Raw genomic sequence first — 22,632 nt, 5'->3', positions numbered from 1 at the left:
TTATTATTATTATTATTATTATTATTATTATTATTATTATTATTATTATTATTATTATTTTCAATATTATTATTATTTTTATTATTATTATTATTATTATTATTATTATTATTATTATTATTATTATTATTATTATTATTATATTATTATTAATCAAATTATTGTTATTTTTATTATCATTATTCTGTTATACTGTTATTCTGTAGTAATTCTGTCCTTCATACTGGACACTTTTATTATCCAGGTTTAAGTTCCTCTTATTAACTTCTTGAATAGTCCATCTTACGGCCTCTCTTAATCACTAGTCAATGAGCCTCCTGTTACCCATAGTTCACTCCATCTGGCGAGCCCTTTTGATTTTGCTGTGAAACATACTCCAATTTAAAGCTTTAAAGGCCGTTCATGAGTGTCAGAAGCGAAAGAATGTGACATTGCCCTATCAAGGAGGACAATGTCCCAGAGATTGGCAATATTACATATGATCAGGGCCCAAGCCTCTCTCTACCCAAGGTAGGACCAAGGAGGGTCAGGCAGTGGCTGCTGATGACTCGTCAGATAGATCTATAGGGTCCCCTCAATCCCCAGTCCTTGGCTCACAAGGAAGATGGTGAGGTTGCAGCGATCAAAGGAACTAACGAGTTTGAGCGGATCTCGAACCCCGGTCAGTCAATCACCAGGCAAGGTCGCTACCACCAGGCCACCACAAGCCCTAGTTTGATCCTTCAGACAGGCCCATTATCTTGTGGTTAAAAATTAAGGTACTTTATAAATGCACCATAATGATTTTGCACAAATCTTGGCATAGCTTTCTTTTAATATTTTTAGGTTCTTTCTTCATCTTATCATTTTTTTTTTAGGATACTTTGACTGTCATTGGTACCAGTTGTTCATTGGTTCGATTTCCAGTATCTTTGCTTAACACAGCTACAGTGGACCACTTCTGTTAAACGAGGGTAGGTGGTCCACACGAATGCAACTTACACATTGCTTTCGAAGTCAGGACTGATCTTGGTGGAGCTTTAGCTAAAAACATCAACCAAGAGGGAAGAAATCTGCAATAAATATTAGACATTTTGCCCTTCATGTGAATCAAAAGGGAAAATATTCCTCGGAACTTTTGTCAGTTATCTTAGAGTGTTTTAGCAGCGTGTTATGATCTCGTAAACTCTGTTAACCAAAGGATCAATGCTTTCTATAAATTAAGGTAGATTTGGGCATAAATCAGTTGTGGTGCAAGAACATGATCACTCCAAAAGACCTTGGAAATTGTTGTGACACAAGAACATGTCACTCAAGAACAGATGGGAAACAGTAGTGGTGCAAGAACACGATCACTCCAGAAGACCTCGGAAACAGTTGTGGCGCAAGATGAATCACTCTAGAAAACCTAAGAAATAGTTGCGGCACATGTTCAAATCACCCTGGAAAAATTTGGAAATAGTTGTGGTGAAAGAACAAACACTCTAGAAAACTTAAAAGTTTTACCGCAAGAATAAAATTACTCCAGAAGACCTCGGAAACAGTTGTGGTGTAAGAACAAATCACTCCAGGAAATCTAATAGTTTTGGCGCTAAAATAAATTACTCCAGAAGACCTCGGAAACAGTTGTGGCATAAGAACAAATCACTCCAGGAAACCTAGTGGTTTTGACGCAAGAATAAAATTAGTCCAGAAGACCTCGGAAACAGTTGTGGCATAAGAACAAATCACTCCAGGAAACCTAATAGTTTTGGCGCAAGAATAAATTACTCCAGAAGACCTCGGAAACAGTTGTGGCATAAGAACAAATCACTCCAGGAAACCTAATAGTTTTGGCGCAAGAATAAATTACTCCAGAAGACCTCGGAAACAGTTGTGGTGTAAGAACAAATCACTCCAGGAAACCTAATAGTTTTGGCGCAAGAATAAATTACTCCAGAAGACCTCGGAAACAGTTGTGGCATAAGAACAAATCACTCCAGGAAACCTAATAGTTTTGGCGCAAGAATAAATTACTCCAGAAGACCTCGGAAACAGTTGTGGCATAAGAACAAATCACTCCAGGAAACCTAATAGTTTTGGCGCAAGAATAAATTACTCCAGAAGACCTCGGAAACAGTTGTGGTGTAAGAACGAATCACTCCAGGAAACCTAATAGTTTTGGCGCTAAAATAAATTACTCCGAAGACCTCGGAAACAGTTGTGGCATAAGATCAAATCACTCCAGGAAACCTAATAGTTTTGGCGCAAGAATAAATTACTCCAGAAGACCTCGGAAACAGTTGTGGCAAAAGAACAAATCACTCCAGGAAACCTAATAGTTTTGGCGCAAGAATAAATTACTCCAGAAGACCTCGGAAACAGTTGTGGCATAAGAACAAATCACTCCAGGAAACCTAATAGTTTTGGCGCAAGAATAAATTACTCCAGAAGACCTCGGAAACAGTTGTGGCATAAGAACAAATCACTCCAGGAAACCTAGTGGTTTTGACGCAAGAATAAAATTAGTCCAGAAGACCTCGGAAACAGTTGTGGCGTAAGAACATATCACTCCAGGAAACCTAATAGTTTTGGCGCTAAAATAAACTACTCCAGAAGACCTCGGAAACAGTTGTGGTGTAAGAACAAATCACTCCAGGAAACCTAATAGTTTTGGCGCTAAAATAAATTACTCCAGAAGACCTCGGAAACAGTTGTGGCATAAGAACAAATCACTCCAGGAAACCTAATAGTTTTGGCGCAAGAATAAATTACTCCAGAAGACCTCGGAAACAGTTGTGGCATAAGAACAAATCACTCCAGGAAACCTAGTGGTTTTGACGCAAGAATAAAATTAGTCCAGAAGACCTCGGAAACAGTTGTGGCGTAAGAACATATCACTCCAGGAAACCTAATAGTTTTGGCGCTAAAATAAATTACTCCAGAAGACCTCGGAAACAGTTGTGGCATAAGAACAAATCACTCCAGGAAACCTAATAGTTTTGGCGCAAGAATAAATTACTCCAGAAGACCTCGGAAACAGTTGTGGCATAAGAACAAATCACTCCAGGAAACCTAATAGTTTTGACCCAAGAATAGAATTACTCCAGAAGTCCTCGGAAACAGGTGTGGCACAAGATGAAATCACTCCAGAAAACCTAGTGGTTTTGACGCAAGAATAAAATTACTCCAGAAGACCTCGGAAACAGTTGTGGCGTAAGAACATATCACTCCAGGAAACCTAATAGTTTTGGCGCAAGAATAAATTACTCCAGAAGACCTCGGAAACAGTTGTTGTGCAAAACAAATCACTAAAGGAGACCTCGGAAACAGTTGTGGCGTAGCAACAAATCACTCCAGAAAATGTAATAGTTCTGGCGCAAGAACAAATAACTCCAGAAAACCTAATATCTATGGTGCAAGACTAAATTACCCCAGAAGACCTTGGAAACAATCACTTCAGTAAACCTAATAGTGTTGATGCAAGAACAAGTTACTCCAGATGACCTCGGAAACAATTGTGGAGCGAAAACAAATTACTCCAGAAGACCTCGGAAACATTTGTGGCATAAGAACGAATCACTCTAGAAAACCTAATAGTTTTGGCGCAAGAATAAATTACTCCGGAAGGCCTCGTAACCGGTTGTGGCACAACAACAGATCACTCCGAAAGACCTTGGAAATAATCGTGGGGCAAGAACAAATTACTCCAGAAGACATTGCAAACATTTGCGGCAGAACAAATCACTCCAAGATCCCTAATAATTTTGGTGCATGAATAAATTACTCCAGAAGACCTTGGAACCAGTTGTGACACAAAAACAAATCACTCCAGAAGATCTCGGAAACAGTTGTGATGCAGGAACAAATCACTCGAGAAAACCTAATAGTTGTGGTGCAAGAACAAATACTCCAGAAGACCTTGGAAACTGTTGTGGTGCAAGAACAAATCACTCCAGACCTTGGAAACAGTTTTGGTGCAAGAACAAATCACTCCAGAAGACTTCTGAAACAGTTGTGGCACAAAAACAAATCACTCCAGAAGACCTCGGAAGTAGTTGCAGTGCAAGAACAAACTATTCCAGAAGACCTCATAAACAGTTGTGGCGCAAGAACAAATAACTTCAGAAGACCTCGGAAATAGTTGCGGTGGACGAATAAACTACTCCAGAAGACTTCGGAAAGAGTTGTGGCGCAAGAACAGATCATTCCAGAAGACCTAGGAAGTAGTTTTGGTACAAGAACAAACTACTCCAGAAGACCTCTGAAACAGTTGTGGTACAAGAACAAATCACTCCAGAAGACCTTGGAAGTAGTTGCAGTGCAAATACAAACTACTCCAGAAGACCTCTGAAACAGTTGTGGCACAAGAACAAATCACTCCAAAAAACCTTGGAAGCTGTTGTGGCACAATAACAAATCACTCCAGAAGACCTCGGAAGTAGTTGCGGTGCAAGAACAAACTACTCCAGAAGACCTGGGAAACAATTGTGGCACAAGAACAAATGCCTCGAGAAGACCTTGGAAGTAGTTGTGGTGCACGAACAAACTACTCCAGAAGACCTCAGAAACTGTTGTGGCCCAAGAACAAATCACTCCAGAAGATCTCGGAAGTAATCGGGGTGCAAGAACAAACTAATCCAGAAGACCTGAGAAACAGATGTGGCGCAAGAACAAATCACTCCAGAAGCCCTCGGAAGTAGTTGTGGTGCAAGAACAAACTACTCCAGAATACTTGAGAAGCAGTTGTGGCACAAGATCAGATTACTACAGAAGACCTCGGAAACAGTTGTGGTGTGAAAATAAATCTCTCCAGCAACCTAATAGTTGTGGCACAAGAACAACTTACTCCAGAAGACCTCAGACACAGTTGTGGCACAATAGCAAATCACTGCGAAACATCTAATAGTTGTTGTGCAAGAACAAGTTTCTCAAGACGACCTAAGAAACAGATGTAGCACAAGAACAAATCACTCTAAAAAACCTAATAATTATGGCTCAAGAACAAATTACTACAGAAAACCTCGGAAACAGTTGTGGTGCAAGAACCAATTACTGCAGGAGACCTGAGAAACACTTGAGGCACAAAAGAAAATCACTCCAGAAATCCTATTAGTTGTGGAGCAAGAACAAATTACTCCGAAAGACCTCTAAAGCAGTTGTGGTGCAAGAACAAATTACTTCAGAAAACCTAATTCTTACGGTGCAAGAACAAATTATGCCGGAAGGCCTCTAAAGCAGTTGTGATGTAAGAACTAATTATTCCAGAAAACCTAATAGTTTTGATGCAAGAACAAATTACTCAGAAAGACCTCCGAAACAGTTGTGGTACAAGAACAAATTATTCCAGGAAACCTAATAGTTGTGGGGCAAGAACAAATTACTCGGGAAGGCCTTGGAGGCCGTGTTGGTGCAAGAACAAATATCTCCAGAAAACCTAATAGATGTGGTGCAAGAACATATTACTCCAGCTGACCTCGGAAACAGTTCTAATTAAAGAACAAATTACTTCAGAAAACCTTATAGTTGTAGTGCAAAAACAAATTACTCTACATGACCTTGGAAACAGTTGTGGTGCAAGAACAAATTACTCCAGTAGACCTCGGAAACAGTTGCAGTGCAACAACAAATTACTCCAGATGCCCTCAGAAATGGTTGTGGCATAAGATCAAATTTCTCCAGATGATCTCGGAAATAGCTGTGTTGCAAAAATAAATTACACCAGGAAACCTAATAGTTGTTGCGCAAGAAAAAATCACTCCAGAAGATCTTGGAAGTAGTTGCGGTGCAAGAACAGATCATTCCAGAAGACCTCGGAAGTAGTTGCAGTACAAGAACAAACTACTCAAGAAAACCTGAGAAACAGTTGTGGCGCAAGAACAAATCACTCCAGAAGACCTTGGAAGTAGTTGCGCTCCCGAAGACCACTGAAACAGTTGTGGCACAAGAACAAATCACTCCAGAAGACATCGGAAGTAGCTGAGGTGCAGGAACAAATTACTCCAGAAGACCTTGGAAACTGTTGTGGCACAGTAACATATCATTCCAGAAGACCTTGGAAGTAGTTGCCGTGCAAGAACAAAATACTCCAGAACACCTGGGAAACAGTTGTGGCACAAGAACAAATGCCTCCAGAAGACCTTGCAAGTAGTTGTGGTGCAAGAACAAACTACTCCAGAAGGCCTAAGAAACTGTTGTGGCCCAAGAACAAATCACTCCAGAAGACTTCGGAAGTAATCGCTGTGCAAGAACAAACTAATCCAGAAGACCTCAGGAACAGTTGTGGCGCAAGAACAAATTACTCCTGAAGACCCCGGAAGTAGTTACGGTGCAAGAACAAACTACTCCAGAAGACCTTGGAAGTAATCGCAGTGCAAGAACAAACTGCTCCAGAAGACCTGGGAAACAGTTGTGGCATAAGAACAAATCACTCTAGAATACAGAACAAACTACTACAGAAGGCCTCGGAAACAGTTGTGTGGCAAGAGCAAATACCTCCAGAAAACCTTGGAAGTAGTTGTGGTGCACGAACAAGCTACTCCAGAAGACCCCGGAAACAGTTGTGGCGCAAGAACAAATCACTCCAGAAGATAGAACAAATTACTACAGAAGGCCTCGGAAACAGTTGTGGTGCAAGAACAAATCCCTCCAGAAGACCTTGGAAGTAGTTGAGGTGCAAGAACAATCTACTCCAGAAGACCTCGGAAACAGTTGTGGTGCAAGAACAAATTACTCTAAAAGACCTCAGAAATAGTTGTGGCATAAAAATACAAATCACTCAAGAAAACTATAAGATATGAGTAAAAGGAAATCTATAAATATTACATCAATAAGAATAATGATAGTGTAGAATACTATGGAAAGAAATTGAGTCATCTAGCTGGTTACATCTCGTTAACTAAATTTCATTTTGTGTCCTATTTAGAAGGATAGAAAAGCTGTATTGACTAGGATTTTTTTCAGTGAGTCATATTATTTTAGTCCCGCATAAACGATAGTTTCTTTGGTTGCTGTAACCTCACCATCCTTGTGAGCTAAGGATGGGGGATGGGTTTGGGGGAGCCTATAGGTCTATCTGTTTAGTCATCAGCAGCCATTACCCGGCCCTCCTTGGTCCTAGCTTGGATGGAGAGGGGCTTGGGCGCTGATTATATGTATATATGATCAGTCTCTAGGGCATTGTCCCGCCAGATAGGGCACTGTCACTGTCCCTTGCCTCTGCCATTCATGAGTGGCCTTTGAACCTTCAAAGCATGTCATAAACACACACACTGATTGTTACCGCCGAGAAGTGACCAGTCTCATTCGGTTATTGTGATATTTTGGATAGATGATTACAAAATCAAATAACGCAATATATTGAAGAATGGGAACTAGAATGGAAATGTGTAGGATGTTTATACTTTATTGAAAACTTACATGTATGAATAAATCTAGAAATGTAATGACTTAGTAATAATATTTATTCAAAGATAGCTGTATAACATCCCAAGTACAAACCAATGAGGGAAAAAAAATAGAATTCACACATATAACAGTTGGTAACATTAAAAAGTTCATCTTCAAAGGTCTTGTTATTTAGAAAGGAGGAATTTTAAGAGTTGAAACCTTGTTTTAGCTATATTTTGGCCTCTTTTCTCTCAATAGAAACTCGAGCTTATATTAGATGAAACTAAGAAAATTTCCTTTATTGTCATTATCAATTATAGGATGATGTGCAATCCTAGTTGGTGAATGCAAGAAGCTGCAACCCCCAGGACTTCATAAGGGAAATAAAGAATAAAATATAAGAGAAATAACTAGGATAAATAATAAAGATAGAGGTAACCTACAAATACCATATAAACTCTGAAAGGAGACCTATATCAACATGCTGAAAAAGAAGTATTTGCACTAGGAAAAAAGATATACAAATTCATCTATCATCATCATCAATGTTAGCAGCAGCATCCCCAAAACGTCTTCGCTAACGTCTACGGAACCTTAATGACTCTGATTTTGTATCCATAACTTTTGGCTTTGCCAACAAAGTAGACATTCAGTTTATTGGAAAGGGAATTGAAACGAGACGGGTTTGTGTAACCACAGTGCTTCAGGTTGTAGGTGGCATCGTAGAAGGGCGTTCTCCCGTCGGGGTCTCTGTTGTAGGCGAGGTAGTTGGAGGCGCAAGGAAGCGCGATCTTGTCGTATCTCACTCTGAGCTTGTATCCCGACTGCGTCTGGGGACGTAAGTCGGGTTACGATTAGAGGCTAGTTCGAGAGACTTTTATAAGTGCATTAAAAAAGAGGCTACTTGAAGAAACTTTTCGAAGTAGACAAAATAAAAGGGGATTGTTCAAGAAACTTTTCGGAGTAGAAAAAAAAAAAAAAAGGATAGTTCAAGAAAATGTTCAAAGTAGACAAAAGGTCAAAAGAGGTTAGTTCAAGAAACTTTTCAAAGTAGACAGTAGAAAAAGAGGCTAGGCCAAGAAGCTATTCGAAGTAGACAAGAAAGTAAAAAAGAAAAGAGGCTACTTCAAGAAGTTTTCGAAGTAGACAAAAAAAAAAAAAAGAGGATAGTTCAAGAAACTTTTCGAAGTAGACAAAAAAAAAAAGGATAGTTCAAGAAACTTTTCGAAGTAGACAAATAAAAAAAGGATAGTTCAAGAAACTTTTCGAAGTAGACAAATAAAAAAAGGATAGTTCAAGAAACTTTTCGAAGTAGACAAAAAAAAAAATAGGAAAAATGGTTAGTGCAAGAAACTTTTGGAAGTAGACGAAAAAAAGGAGGATAGTGTAAGAAACTTTTCTAGGTAGACAAAAAAATTAAGGCTAGTTCAAGAAACTTTTTGAAGTGGATAAAGGTTACAGTCACAGACTAGTTTAATACACTCTTATAAATAGACAAACCGAAAAAAATATGTCAGATTAAACAACAAATTTCTACTTACTGAAAAATGATATTCACAGTACTTATTTGATGGATGTTTGTCTGGGAACCTGGGACTCCTAAGAGTGTAGGATGACGACACCCAAATTCTCTAGAAAAAATAAATAAATATATATGTATATATATATATATATATATATATATATATATATATATATATATATATGTGTATATATATATATATATATATATATATATATATATATATATATATATATATATATATATATATATGGGACGGCTAAATAGTTAGATGCTATCTATGCACGTACACGTTACAGACACCCTTCTCATCTCCCCCCCCTTTTCTTTCCGGGTACCCCCTCTCCCCCCCCCTTTTCTTTCCGGGTACCATCTCTCCCCTGGGTATGACTCAATCGGCTCCCACCCGAGGAATGGGAAGAGACCGAGTAGTCATTCGTTTGGCAATGCAAGGCAGCGTGACAGGAAAGTTTATATTATATATATATATATATATATATATATATATATATATATATATATATATATATATATATATATATATATATATATATTAGTATTTTACTTTAAAACTTTGCCCGTACATGATTAAGCATTTGATTTCAATTTTGAAGATAACTTACGAATTAGAGATTTAAAATGATAATGTAAGATAAAAGATTTTTTTTTGTGATGAAATGCTATTTAGAATTATTAATATAATGATATTAATGATAATTAGCCACAAATATAGCTTTAAATTATATGTTTAGTATTATTATGCAAGTTTTGTAAATCGTCAGCCAATGTTTACAAAGCGTGTAACATTTTGCGTATTGGAAACATCTTGAAACAGGGATCTTAAATCTTCATCTATTCCATCTTGAAGACATTTCATGGATCCACAAGCAGGTTTAAAAAAAAGAAAAGTGAAATATTTGAGTATTATACAATTCAGTTTTAAAAAAAATAGAGAATCCATTAGAAATTATCAAATAATTGTATAATTAAACCTAAAAGAAGTTATTAACGTTAATTTTTTCAGAATTATTCATCAAATGTGGTTGAGGCATACATGAGACGAATGAATGTCATCAGACAATTTGAAACATTTTCGAACTAAAAATTTTAAATTTCTTGTCCTAAACTTCAGTAAGAGCTCATGATTACACCTCTATATATAACAATAAGTCTTGATCTATTCTTTTGGTGCTCGGATGTTTCGTCCCCGGACAGTTGGTCCCCGGACAGTTGGTCCCCGGACAGTTGGTCCCTGGACAGTTGGTCGACGGACGTTTAGTTTAATGGACGTTTCGTTTAGCGGACGTTTCGTCTTCCGACAAAAGTAATTATCTGGTTGGCTGCTTAACGATACAAATATTTTATTTAACAATGAAAAACGCATAAACTAACTAACTCTCTTTCTCTCTCTCTCTGTTAAAAAATACACTCTCTCTCTCTCTCTCTCTCTCTCTCTCTCTCTCTCTCTCTCTCTCTCTCTCTCTCTCTCTCTCTCTCTCTCTCTGTTAAAAAATATAGATTACGTAGTTGGAACATATATTGTTCTTGAAAAAAATGGGGAAGCGTTTAAAAAATTCATTTAAAATAATTCCATAGGAAAAATAAACATTATCTAACTCTCATAAAAAAACACTTTCTCTGTTATCCATTTCTTCCTCTCTCTGTCTCTCCCTCTGTCTCTCCCTCTCTCTCTCTCTCTCTCTCTCTCTCTCTCTCTCTCTCTCTCTCTCTCTCTCTCTCTCTCTCTCTCTTTATTACACACATTCATAATCCATCTTTCTCGTTCTCAATCTTTTTTTTTTCTTTTTTTTTCTCCCTCTCTGTCGGGGGACGAAACGTCCGTTAAACGAAACGTCCATTAAACTAAACATCCGTCGACCAACTGTCCAGGGACCAAATGTCCGGGGACCAACAGTCTGGGACTAACTGTCCGGGGACCAACTGTCCGGGGACGAAACATCCGGTCACGATTCTTTTCTGAACGTCTTGAATGACTAAAGAAAATTCACAGCACAATTTAAAAGTGCAAATTAAGGTTTAAAAAGTGTTACATTTCCACAAGAAGATGTGGGTCTGCCGTATCTCAGGCTGAATCCTGCCCTGTTTGATGAACTGTCAGCGCTGAATATTGTCTGAATGTTCGATCCTCTGATCCGATACTGCGTTCCTCTAGATATGACGCCCGTCAATCTGAAATTGAAAGTTCAGTTGATTGAAATAGCTGTGTAGGTAAATGTCTTCAACTTTGCCCTTGCCAGTCTATCATGTAGGGTTTTCTGGAATTGACGCTTTGTCTTTCAATTAAACTCCTAAAGCCCTGTCCACACGATCGAGCATGCCCGACGGGCAAACATTGATACCAGACCACAATAGTTAGTAAGAATGAGGGTTAATGACGTCAGAAGCAGGAAAACCACAGACAGGGATCTGGCATCATACAGTGTTGCCAGATCCCTGCCTTTAGTTTTCCCGCTTCTGACGTCATCAACCCTCATTTTCACTAACTGTTGTGGCCTGGTATCACTGTTTGCCCGACGGACGTGCTCGGTCGTGTGGACAGGGCATAACTCACTTGTTCATACACCAGATAAAAAATATTAAGGTGATTCAATTCAAGATTTTTAGTGAAAGCCCTCAAGATTGATGAGACTGTAGTTTGCTACAAAATATACGGTATTGATATTACAATATTCCTACCTCAATGCTATTATTATTATTATTGCAATTGTACCAAACATGCTTCATACGCGCTCGTACACTGTAACAGTATTGCGTTTTTCATCTCCTGTTCTCCCCCGCACTGATGATACAAACCTGTTTAAGCTTGCTATCGCAAGTCTTGCACTGTATGAATTTTATCATTCTTGCTTGCAGCTACGTGTATATAAGCTCGTTTTCTCATTGAATAAACTGTTGCATTCACCTCGTCTCTGTTAGAATCTAACAGCTACTTTGCCACATTGGTGATTCCACACCTTTCTCACCCACACATTTGCCCTACCCTTGTTACTATGGCGCCCAATGAACCTGACTCTTTGACACGCGGCATCTCGGTGAGAGTGTTGCCCTTCACCAGCGGAGAACCATTCCCTGGTTCCAGCGTGCCGAAATTTAGTTTTGCATCAAGGGCATGCCTTGCTTAAGCAGCAAAGCAGACTATGGCCTCTCATGGGTCCCCAAGGATTTATTCCCAGAAATCTTGGATTGGCTTTGCGACCAAGGGGACGCCCCAAGAGAGTATGTCCTCAAAAAATACCTCGTGGAGCAATACTCACCATTACCAGCCATTGGGGGACTAAAAGGCTTCGCTCGCCATCAAGGAAATGACCAGCATCGCTCGCTTGCAACCTGCCACAGACGGTTCTCGTCAGGAAGTGAACCTACTTCATGCCCTTTGGGTATGATACGTAAACAAACTTGTACCCGCCACCATCCCCAGTGTTGATACCTTGCTCATGAAGGGCCTAATGATGAACATCGACACCCTTATGGACAGCCACTTCAGCACCTTCAAGACCTCCATCAGTGACTCCACTCTTAACGAAAAGGACAATTATTCAACACCAACAGAGGCCAACCTGATTGCAGTAAGACAGGGACATGTCTTACTGACATGACGAAGTGCCAACAAAGCCGCCCTTTGCTCCTGCCCCAACCAATGACCACTCCAACCACTTACTGATGCTCATCTGCTTTAGTTTCGCTACAATCGCTCCAGATTTGGAACTGCTGCAAAGAAATGTGCGGACAGTTGTCAGTGATCAAAAAAACTTATAAGTAGGCCATTGCTTGTGGCAGTTTCCTCCCCTGTCAATTTTTACATGATACGGTACGGGTGTGCATAGTTGGTAGACACCGAAGAAGGAAGGCACCCGACACTCTTGTGGGAATTACAGATGTCTGAACATGCAGTCATCACCGATGTTACCTCCTACTCGAAGAAAGCAAAGATTTACTCCATGCTCAAACTCTAGGGGTATTATTAGGTGCCCATGAACCAAGAAGACATCCCAAAGACTGGCATCACCACTCCCTTTGGTACTTACACCTTCAATTACTCCTGTTTTTGCCTGTATAATGCTGGAGCTACATTGCAACACTTCATGGATGGTATCTTAGGGGACCTTCTTTTCTGCGTATATTACCTACGCATTTTTTGCAATCACCTATAACAGAAAAGCCTTATTGTCCGGTACAAAAAGTGTACCTTTGGCACCAACTTAAGTATCATTCTTAGGGCACTGCATCACTCCTGAAGGCGTCCACCCCGTCGCTGAGAAGGTAATTGCTGTTCAGAACTTTCCCATGACCTTGACCATCAAAGCACTATAAGAATTCTTGGGCATGATAAACTATTATCACTGGTTCTTGCTAGGCTTGCCGTCACTCTTTTCCCCTCCACGCATCCCTCAAGGGCAAGCCAAAAGACCTGAAGTGGGGTCCCCTTCTGCAATGCAAAGAATGCCCTGTCACTGCTACTGCTCTTACCTTTCCCATGCCACATCCCTCTCTCCTTCTCTACACCGATGCAAGTGACATCACTCAGGCAAGTGGTCTGTGGCTCACCCCACCCATTGGCCTTCAGCAGAAAACTGTCCAAAGCAGGATCTGGCTACACCACCTTCAACAGCAAATTGTTGGCAGTGCATTTGGCTTCCCGTCACTTTCACCACTTCTTAGAGGGTACGCCCTTCATTTTTCACACGAACCACATACCCCTGGTGCACGCCTTTACTCGACAGTCCAACGCCTGGTCCGCCCATCAATGCTGACACCTCTCCGCCATGGGTGAATACGACTGTACACTTCAACATGTCCCTGGGAAAAGGAATTCCATTGCCGATGCCCACTCTAGAAACACATTGGCCGCCATTTACCTGGGATTGGATTACAACGCCTTGGTAGAAGCCCTATGAAAAGATCAAGAGTACCAAACATGCAAAGCATATTGTACATCCCTCCCTTGGGAAGACGTTGCTCTAGATGAATTCAACGCCGCCCTTTCTGTGATGTCAGTACTGGTAGGCCCCGATAGTGGATGCCTACTCCTATACGCCGACAGGTGTTACATCCCTCGCTCAGATCTACTGCACAGTTACTGAAAATGAAGTTCATATGGTATGGCATTACTAAGTATGTTAAGGATTGGGTCCGTGCCTGTACTTCATGCCAATCTGCAAAAGTACATCAACACACGGATGCAGGAGTGGGCACCGTTCCTCAACCTCACCATGATTTTGCCCACATTTACTTCAACGTAGCAGGTCCCCTACCCACACCACAAGGACACCGTTACCTGTTTACAATCATTGACGGCTCCACTCATTGGGCCGAAGCCATCCCCATGCAACCTGTAATGTCCGCCTCATGTACATCTGTCTTACTCTCCAGGTGAATAGCGAGATTTGGTATCCCTGGGCATATTACTTCCGACATGGGTACCACTTTCATCTCTCAATTGTGGACATCACCTTATATCAGACAACTACCTACATACAACCCTGCAGTTAATGGAATGGTTGAACGCTTTCATCATACCCTCAAAGAGGTTTTGATATCCTGATGAAATGAATCCAACTGGTTTACTCAGCTTTCCTGGGTCCTCCTGAAACTAAGGATCACTCCCAAAGATGCCCTGGATGTCTCGGCAGCTGAAATGGTTTATGACGACCCATTGGCTGTCCCTGCCAAGTTTTTTTTCCATCTGTAACCTCCTCCAACAATATCCAGTGCTTACATCATTTTGAGGGAAAATTTACTCCATACTAGGAGACTTACAAGCCCCTGCAAACCAACACATACTGGCAGATTTGCACAAGGCAATGCACGTGTTCCTGCACAACAACACTAGTAAGTCTATGCTAACGTCCTTTTACACGGGCCCTTTCCTTCTGATCCATCACACACTGAAGGCTTTATTAATTAACATTTATGGCAAAGAAGACTGAGTTTGCATTGACCACCTAAAACCTGCGGATCTCCTCTAAGATGACCCGCTTGCAGTGCCCCTCTCAAGAGCAGGGTGCCCTATTTGACATTTGTCTTATTTAGGAGGGGAGCCATGTACCGCAAGTGTTTTATACATGCTCATATACTGTAATGGTATTGCTTTTTTTAAGTTTAGCTCTCCCTGCACTAATACTATAAACCTATTTAAGCTTGCTATTGCAAGTCTTGTACTGTTTGAATTTTGTGTCATTCTTGCTCGCAACTATATGTATGTAACCTCGCTGTCTCATTCAATAAACTCTGTTGCATTCACCTCGCATCTCTCTTAAAATCTAACAGCTACATTGCCACACTATTAATCACATATTTTTAGAAAAACTGTTGAATCTTTTCAAGATTCTGCAGGAAATTTGCAATGGTTATAATTTACAACCTACAAAAATCTTTCCCTTCGGGATTAGAACCATCAACCAGTAAACGCCAGGCTAATGCTTTATCTACTCACCTGCTAAGGGATAAAGCTATACTCGGTATTTAATGGGCTAGTGGTTCAAATAACCCTATGCACCCATACTTTTCAGTCTTCTACTGAGGAGATGCCACCAATTTCAGCCCACCACTGAATGGCCTCTAGAGCTCACCATTCACTGCCCTCAAAAGCTTTTCACTAAATGACCCCCACAGCTCATCACTAAATGGCCTTCACAGCTCATCACTAAATGACCACAGCTCGCTACTGAATGGTATCCACTGCTCACTACTGAATGGCCATAATAGCTCACTGCTGAATGGCCTTCACAACTCATTACTGAATGGCCTCCACAGCTTATCATTGAATGGCCTCCACAGCTTATTGCTGAATGGCCACAACAGATTATCATTGAATGGCCTCCACAGCTTATTGCTGAATGGCCACTACAGATTATCACTGAATGGCCTCCACAGTTTATCACAGAATGGTCTCCACAGCTCACCACTGAATGACCTTCACAGCTAACCACTGAATGTCCTTCACAGCTAACCACTGAATGTCCTTCACAGCTAACCACTGAATGGTCTCCACAGCTGACTACTGAATGTCCTCCACAGTTGATCACTAAATGGTCTCCGGAGCTTATCATTGAATGGTCTCCGCAGCTCACCACTAAATAGCTTCCAGAGCTTACCATTGAATGGACTCCACAGCTAACCACTGAATGGGCTTGACAGCTAACCACTGAATGGCCTTTACAGCTAACCACTGAATGGCCTTTACAGCTAACCACTGAATGCCCTTGACAGCTAACCACAGAATGGCTTCCACAGCTAACCACAGAATGGCTTCCACAGCTAACCACTGAATGGCTTTCACAGCTAACCACTGAATGGCCTCCACAGCTAAACAATGAATGGCCTCCACAGCTAAACAATGAATGGCCTCCACAGCTAACCACTGAATGGTCTCCTAAGCTAACCACTAAACGGCCTCCACAGCTCACCACTGAACGACCTCCATAACTCATCACTGAATGGCCTCCACAGCTAACCATTGAATGGTCCCCAAACTTACCACTGAATGGCATCCACAGCTTACCACTGAATGGCCTTCACAGTTTACCACTGAAAGTCCTCCACGGCTTATCACTAAATGGCCTCCACTTATTATCATTAAATGGCCTCCACATATTATCATTAAATGGCCTCCACATATTATCATTAAATGGCCTCCACTGCTCACTACTGAATGCCCTCTACGGCTTACTACTGAATGACCTCCACAGCTCAACACGGAAAGGCCTCCACAGGTCTGCACTGAAATGCCCTCACATGTCAGCACTGAATGGCCTTCATAGATCACCACTGAATGGCCTCCAGGATTACCACTAAATGGCCTCCACAGCTCGCAACTGTATGGGGTCCACAGCTCACCACTATAGGGGGTCCACAGCTTATTATTGAATGTTCTCCACAACCTATCACTGAATGGCATTCACAGATTATCACTGAACGCCCTTTACAGCTTTTTATTGAATGGCTTACCAAATTATCTACTGAATGGTCTCCACAGCTTACCACTAATTGGCTTCCACAGCTTACCCCTAAATGGTTTCCATAGCTTACCAATGAAAGGCCTCTACAGCCAACTACTAGAAAGCCTCCTCAGCTAACCACTGAAGGGCCCCACAGCTTATCACTAAATGGCCTCCGCAGCTCACCACCAAATGGCCTCCACAGCTTATTACAAAAGGGCCTCTACAGCTCACTACTGAATGGCTTCCACGGCTCACTACTGAATGGTCTCCACAGCTTATCACTAAATGGCCTCTCCAGCTCTCTACTGGATGGTCTCCACAGCTTATCACTAAATGGCCTCTACAGTCACTACTGCATGGCCTCCACTGCTCACTACTGAATAGCATCTACAACTTGCTACTGAAGGGCGTCCATGGCTCACCACTGAATCGCCTCCACAGCTCAACACGGAAAGACCTCCACAGATCTACTTTGAATGGTCTCCACAAATCACCACTGAATGGCCTCCACAGCTCGCTACTAAATGGCCTCGATTGCTCACCACTAAATGGCCTCAACAGATCACTACTGAATGGCCTCCACAGCTCACTGAATGGCCTCCATAGCTCCCCATTGAATGAGTTCCCATGGCCTCCCTAGTTCACCAATGAATGGCTTGAAAAAGCTCACCACTGAATTGCCTCCACGGTTCGCTACTAAATGGCCTCTACAACTCGCCACTAAATGTCATCTACAGCTTAATCACTGAATGACCTCCATAGCTCACTGAATGACCTCCATAGCTCACTGAATGGCCTCCACAGCTCACTGAATGGCCTGTGCAGTTCCCCATTAAATGGTCTTCACAGCTACTACTAAATGGCCTCCCTAGCTCCCCACTAAATGGCCTCCCTAGCTCCCAACTAAAGGGCTTCTCCAGCTCCCCACTAAAGTGCCTCCAATGCTTCCCAATAAAGGACCTCCCTATGATTATTAATTATTATTATTATTATTATTATTATTATTATTATTATTATTAGCCAAGCTACAACCCTAGTTGGAAAAGCAAGATGCTATAAGCCCAAGGGCTCCAACAGGGAAAATAGCCCAGTAACGAAAGGAAATACGGAAATAATTAATGATGAGAATAAATTAACAATAAATCATTCTAAAAACAGTAACAACGTCAAAACAGATATGTCCTATATAAACTATAAAAAGACTCATGTCAGCCAGTTCAACATAAAAGCATTTGCACCAACTCTGAACTTTTGAAGTTCTACTGATTCAACTACCCGATTAGGAAGATCACTCCACAACTTGGTAACAGCTGGAATAAAACTTCTAGAATACTAGTAGTATTGAGCCTCATGATGGAGAAGGCCTGGCTATTAGAATTAACTGCCTACCTAGTATTACGAACAGGATAGAATTGTCCAGGGAGATCTGAATGTAAAGGATGGTCAGAGTTATGAAAAATCTTATGCAACATGCATAATGAACTAATTGAACGACGGTGCCAAAGATTAATATCTAGATCAGGAATAAGAAATTTAATAGACGGTAAGTTTCTGTCCAACAAATTAAGATGAGAATCGCCAGCTGAACACCAGACAGGAAAACAATACTCAAAACAAGGTAGAATGAAAGAATTAAAACACTTCTTCAGAATAGATTGATCACCGAAAATCTTGTAAGACTTTCTCAATAAGCCAATTTTTTGTGCATTTGAAGAAGACACAGACCTAATGTGTTTCTCAAAAGTAAATTTGCTGTCGAGAATCACACCTAGAATTTTAAAAGAGTCATACAAATTTAAAGAAACATTATCAATACTGAGATCCGGATGCCGAGGAGCCACCGTCCTTGACCTACTTACAATCATACTTTGAGTTTTATTAGGATTCAACTTCATACCCCATAATTTGCACCATGCGCTAATTTTAGCTAAATCTCTATTAAGGGATTCACCAACCCCAGATCTACATTCAGGGGATGGAATTGATGCAAAGAGAGTAGCATCATCTGCATATGCAACAAGCTTGTTTTCTAGGCCAAACCACATGCCATGTGTATAAGGTATGAAAAGTAATGGGCCAAGAACACTACCCTGTGGAACACCAGATATCACATTCCTATACTCACTATGGTGCCCATCAACAACAACTCTTTGTGATCTATTACTTACTTAAAAAATCAATAATAATGCTAAGAAATGACCCACCCACTCCCAACTGTTTCAGTTTGAAAACAAGGGCCTCATGATTAACACTGTCAAAGGCAGCACTAAAATCAAGGCCAATCATACGACCTTCCTGACCACAATCAAGGGATTTCTGTACAGCATTGGAGATTGTAAGAAGGGCATCACATGCTCCAAGGCCTTTACGAAAACCAAATTGCAAACTATGGAATAGATGATTACCCTCAGCAAACCTATTAAGACGTTTTGCCAGAAGACGTTCAAAAACTTTAGATAATATGGGAGTTATGGAAATTGGGCGGTATTCAGTGGGACTTGAGCTACCATAAACACATTTACATAGAGGAGTAACATTACCAATTCTCCAACAAGTGCTAAAAACTCCTTTTCTTGCTAACTTGCGCAAAATAACAGATATCTTTGGAGCTAAGAAATCTGCTGTCTTTATAAAAAACAAAGGAAAAATGCCATTTGGGTCTACACCTCCATAACCATCAAGGTCCATCAACAGCCCTCACAGCTTCCCACTAAATGCCCTCCCTAGCTCCGTACAAAATGCCCTCCCTAGCTCCCCACTAAATGGCCTCCATAGCTCACCAATGAATGGCTTACAAACTCGCCACTAAATTGCCCCCACTGCTCGCCAATAAAGGACCTCTAAAGCTCGCCACTAAATGGCCCTCACAGCTCCCGACTAAATGGCCTTCCTAGCTCCCCACTAAAGGGCCTCCTCAGCTCCCCAATAAAGGGCCTCCTCAGCTCCCCACTAAAGGGCCTCCTCAGCTCCCCACTGAATGGCTTGCAAAGCTCACTACTGAACAGCTTCCACAGCTCGCCACTAAATGGGCTCTGCAGTTCGCCACTAATTGGCCTCTACAGCTCCCCACTAAATGGCATCTACAGCTCCCCACTAAATGGCCTTCTTAGCTCCCCACTAAATGGCTTTCTTAATTCCCCACTAAATGGCCTCCTCAGTTCCCCACTAAATGGTCTCCTTAGCTCATTGTCTGTCATTTCTTGTCATACACTGTGACAGGTAATTAGTTTGCAGTGGACTATTGTAAGCGTCCCTGCCTGGAGCTCGCCAGACTGTGGTTCGAGTCATGCTCAAACTCGATAGTTTCTTTAGTGTCTGTAAACTCGCCATCCTTGTGAGCTAAGGATGGGCCGTTTTGGGGAGCTTATAGGTCTACCTGCTGAGTAATCAGCAGTCATTACTTGGCCTTCCCAGATCCTAGCTTGGATGGAGAGGGGCTTGGGTGCTGATTGTATGTATATACGGTCAGTCTCTAGGACATTGCCTTACTAGCTAGGGTAGTGTCACTGTCCCTTGCCTCTGCCATTCATGAGCAGCCTTTAAAACCTTTAATAGCTTCAAAAAAGCTTACTATGTCATTATTGATACTTACGTCAATGGAGGAGTGTATTGGTTGTAGACTGTTACAGAATCTCCTGAGCCGAGCCGGAACGCGTTGATGTAGAGTAATGTGTCGACTAAAGAAGTCTGTTGAAATAAGTAGATCAAATAAGGAAAGTCCTAAAGTACTACTCACAATATCAAAACTTGTTTACTTCAGGGTAAGGAGAATGATACAAACAAGGTATTTTACCACACCACTTGGCACTCCATCCATATATAAGATCACTGCCACTAATCAAAATGTTTTTCTTATTTCTTAAGATCAATCCATCAGACAGTACTATGACAGAAACCATTAATTTATTTTTGACTTACTCTAGTTAACTTTTCTAACTAATCTATTAACCTGGGCCTCGGCTTCTTGGAAAATTATATACTTATCAGTCTTCGAGTGCTAAAGTAAGTGTTAATCTTGTTACTTACATTAGAACTGATCAATGAGTGGTGCCAATCAAACTGAAACTGTATTGCTAGCGAATTTCATACTTTGCTCTCGGGGTAGTTCTCTTGCTTGAGGGTACTCTTGTGCACCCTATTCTGTTTTAATATTTGATATATGAAAGAATTATTTTAATGTTGTTAGTGTTCTTGAAATAGTTTATTTTGGTTGTTAATTACTTCTCGTAGTTTATTTCTTTATTTCCTTTCCTCAATGGGCTATTTTCCCTCTTGGAGCCCTTGGGCTTATAGCATCTTGATTTTCCAACTAGGGTTGTAGCTTAGCAATTAATAAGGATAATGTTACATAGTTATTAAAGATATTTGACAAATACCTGGTGTAACATTTAGCTTTAAAGTTTCTCTTTTCCCCCATTTGGGAAACATGAATAAGGCTTCCTTAGAGCTTTTCATTGGTTATTCAGTTTCCCACATATGCATAGATGTCGCCACTGTACTGCAGTTGCCTAACCTAACCTACCCTAACCTAACCTACCCTAACCTAACTAACCTTTGCCCAGAATGTTATTTAGGACACGTGGAATCCTCCTAAGACTTTTATTTCTAGCACTGAATTTTCTCGATGGAAAAGATATTTTCTTTTAAAATAATAGTTATGATATACACCGGTGCAAGTGGACATGCTATGCTGACATCGATGTATTATGCTAGAGAGCACCTGCTATTATGTTAGAGTTTGTACTATTACTTAAGGTCATATGGTAGTGAAGTATTTCCTATATTGCTAAAAATAGGACTAATTTGAAGTGCCTAAAATGAACGCTGTAATTATTGTTTTATTATTTCCTTTATCCTGTTCCAACATTTATTTCCTCTCTTTTACCTTTTTATATATACATCATACGAAAATGTTTGTATTCTACAAATGTGCAATTATTATGGTTGCTAAGAAAATTGATAACTCTTTTGACTTGTTTTGCTTGCGAAGAAAACTTAACAATTATAGTAATGACAGTGACACAAATGTTCATTTGTTAATCATACAGGCATTTATATTAATCAAAATTCCCCAATACAGCTATAATTAAAGCAAACGTGTTCTTTACCTGAGTCGATGAAAATTTCAGTAAAGTATTAAAAAGATCATCAAAGACAGACAGCTGTTTATAAAATAGGAGACTTTGACCTACTGTAAAGGCTCCTTCAGTGCACTGAGAATTGTGAGGGTAGATGGCTGGGTACTTTGGAGACTCCAAATAGTTGTATCCATTGCTGTAATAGGTTGTACAGGTAGGAAGTGGCGTTGTGGTTGTAGTGGATGTAGTTGATGACGTTGACGTTGCTGTTGATGTTGAGGTTGTGGAAGTGGATGACGATGTTGAGCTTGTTGTTGTTGAGGTTGTGGAAGTGGATGAAGATATTGAGCTTGTTGAAGAGGAAGACGTTGAAGTCGTAGAGGATGAGGTAGTTGTTGATGTTGGAGTCGTGGAGGTATGTAGATGTAGTCGTAGAAGATGAGGTAGTTGTGGATGTTGGAGTCGTAGAAGATGAGGTAGTTGTGGATGTAGGAGTCGTAGAAGATGAGGTAGTTGTGGATGTAGGAGTCGTAGAAGATGAGGTAGTTGTGGATGTAGGAGTCGTAGAGGATGAGGTAGTTGTGGATGTAGGAGTCGTAGAAGATGAGGTAGTTGTGGATGTAGGAGTCGTAGAAGATGAGGTAGTTGTGGATGTAGGAGTCGTAGAGATGAGGTAGTTGTGGATGTAGGAGTCGTAGAAGATGAGGTAGTTGTGGATGTAGGA

The 22,632-nt window shown here is 40.7% G+C and overlaps 2 protein-coding genes across 2 annotated transcripts in view; one reads left to right on the top strand and one right to left on the bottom strand.

Annotated features, from left to right (window-relative positions):
• The window catches only part of LOC137621833 (protein SpAN-like), a 341,729-nt gene that overhangs the window by 69,613 nt on the left and 249,484 nt on the right, over nt 1–22,632 (top strand). The gene's annotated exons all lie outside the window — the stretch shown is intronic.
• The window catches only part of LOC137621837 (protein SpAN-like), a 29,665-nt gene continuing 19,507 nt past the window's right edge, over nt 12,475–22,632 (bottom strand). Inside the window, exons 9-14 of the mRNA XM_068352345.1 lie at nt 22,328–22,501; nt 21,939–22,281; nt 20,423–20,517; nt 14,166–14,220; nt 13,586–13,779; nt 12,475–12,598 (exon numbers count right to left, since the gene is read on the bottom strand). Of these exons, the coding sequence (XP_068208446.1) occupies nt 12,475–12,598; nt 13,586–13,779; nt 14,166–14,220; nt 20,423–20,517; nt 21,939–22,281; nt 22,328–22,501 (985 nt within the window). The remainder of the gene's footprint in view (nt 12,599–13,585; nt 13,780–14,165; nt 14,221–20,422; nt 20,518–21,938; nt 22,282–22,327; nt 22,502–22,632) is intronic.

This window comes from Palaemon carinicauda, chromosome 28, assembly GCF_036898095.1.
Source record: "Palaemon carinicauda isolate YSFRI2023 chromosome 28, ASM3689809v2, whole genome shotgun sequence".
In the NCBI taxonomy this organism is placed as follows: Eukaryota; Metazoa; Arthropoda; class Malacostraca; order Decapoda; family Palaemonidae; genus Palaemon; species Palaemon carinicauda.
Note: the sequence above shows the minus strand (reverse complement) of the source record. Positions and strands in the feature narration are given on the sequence as shown.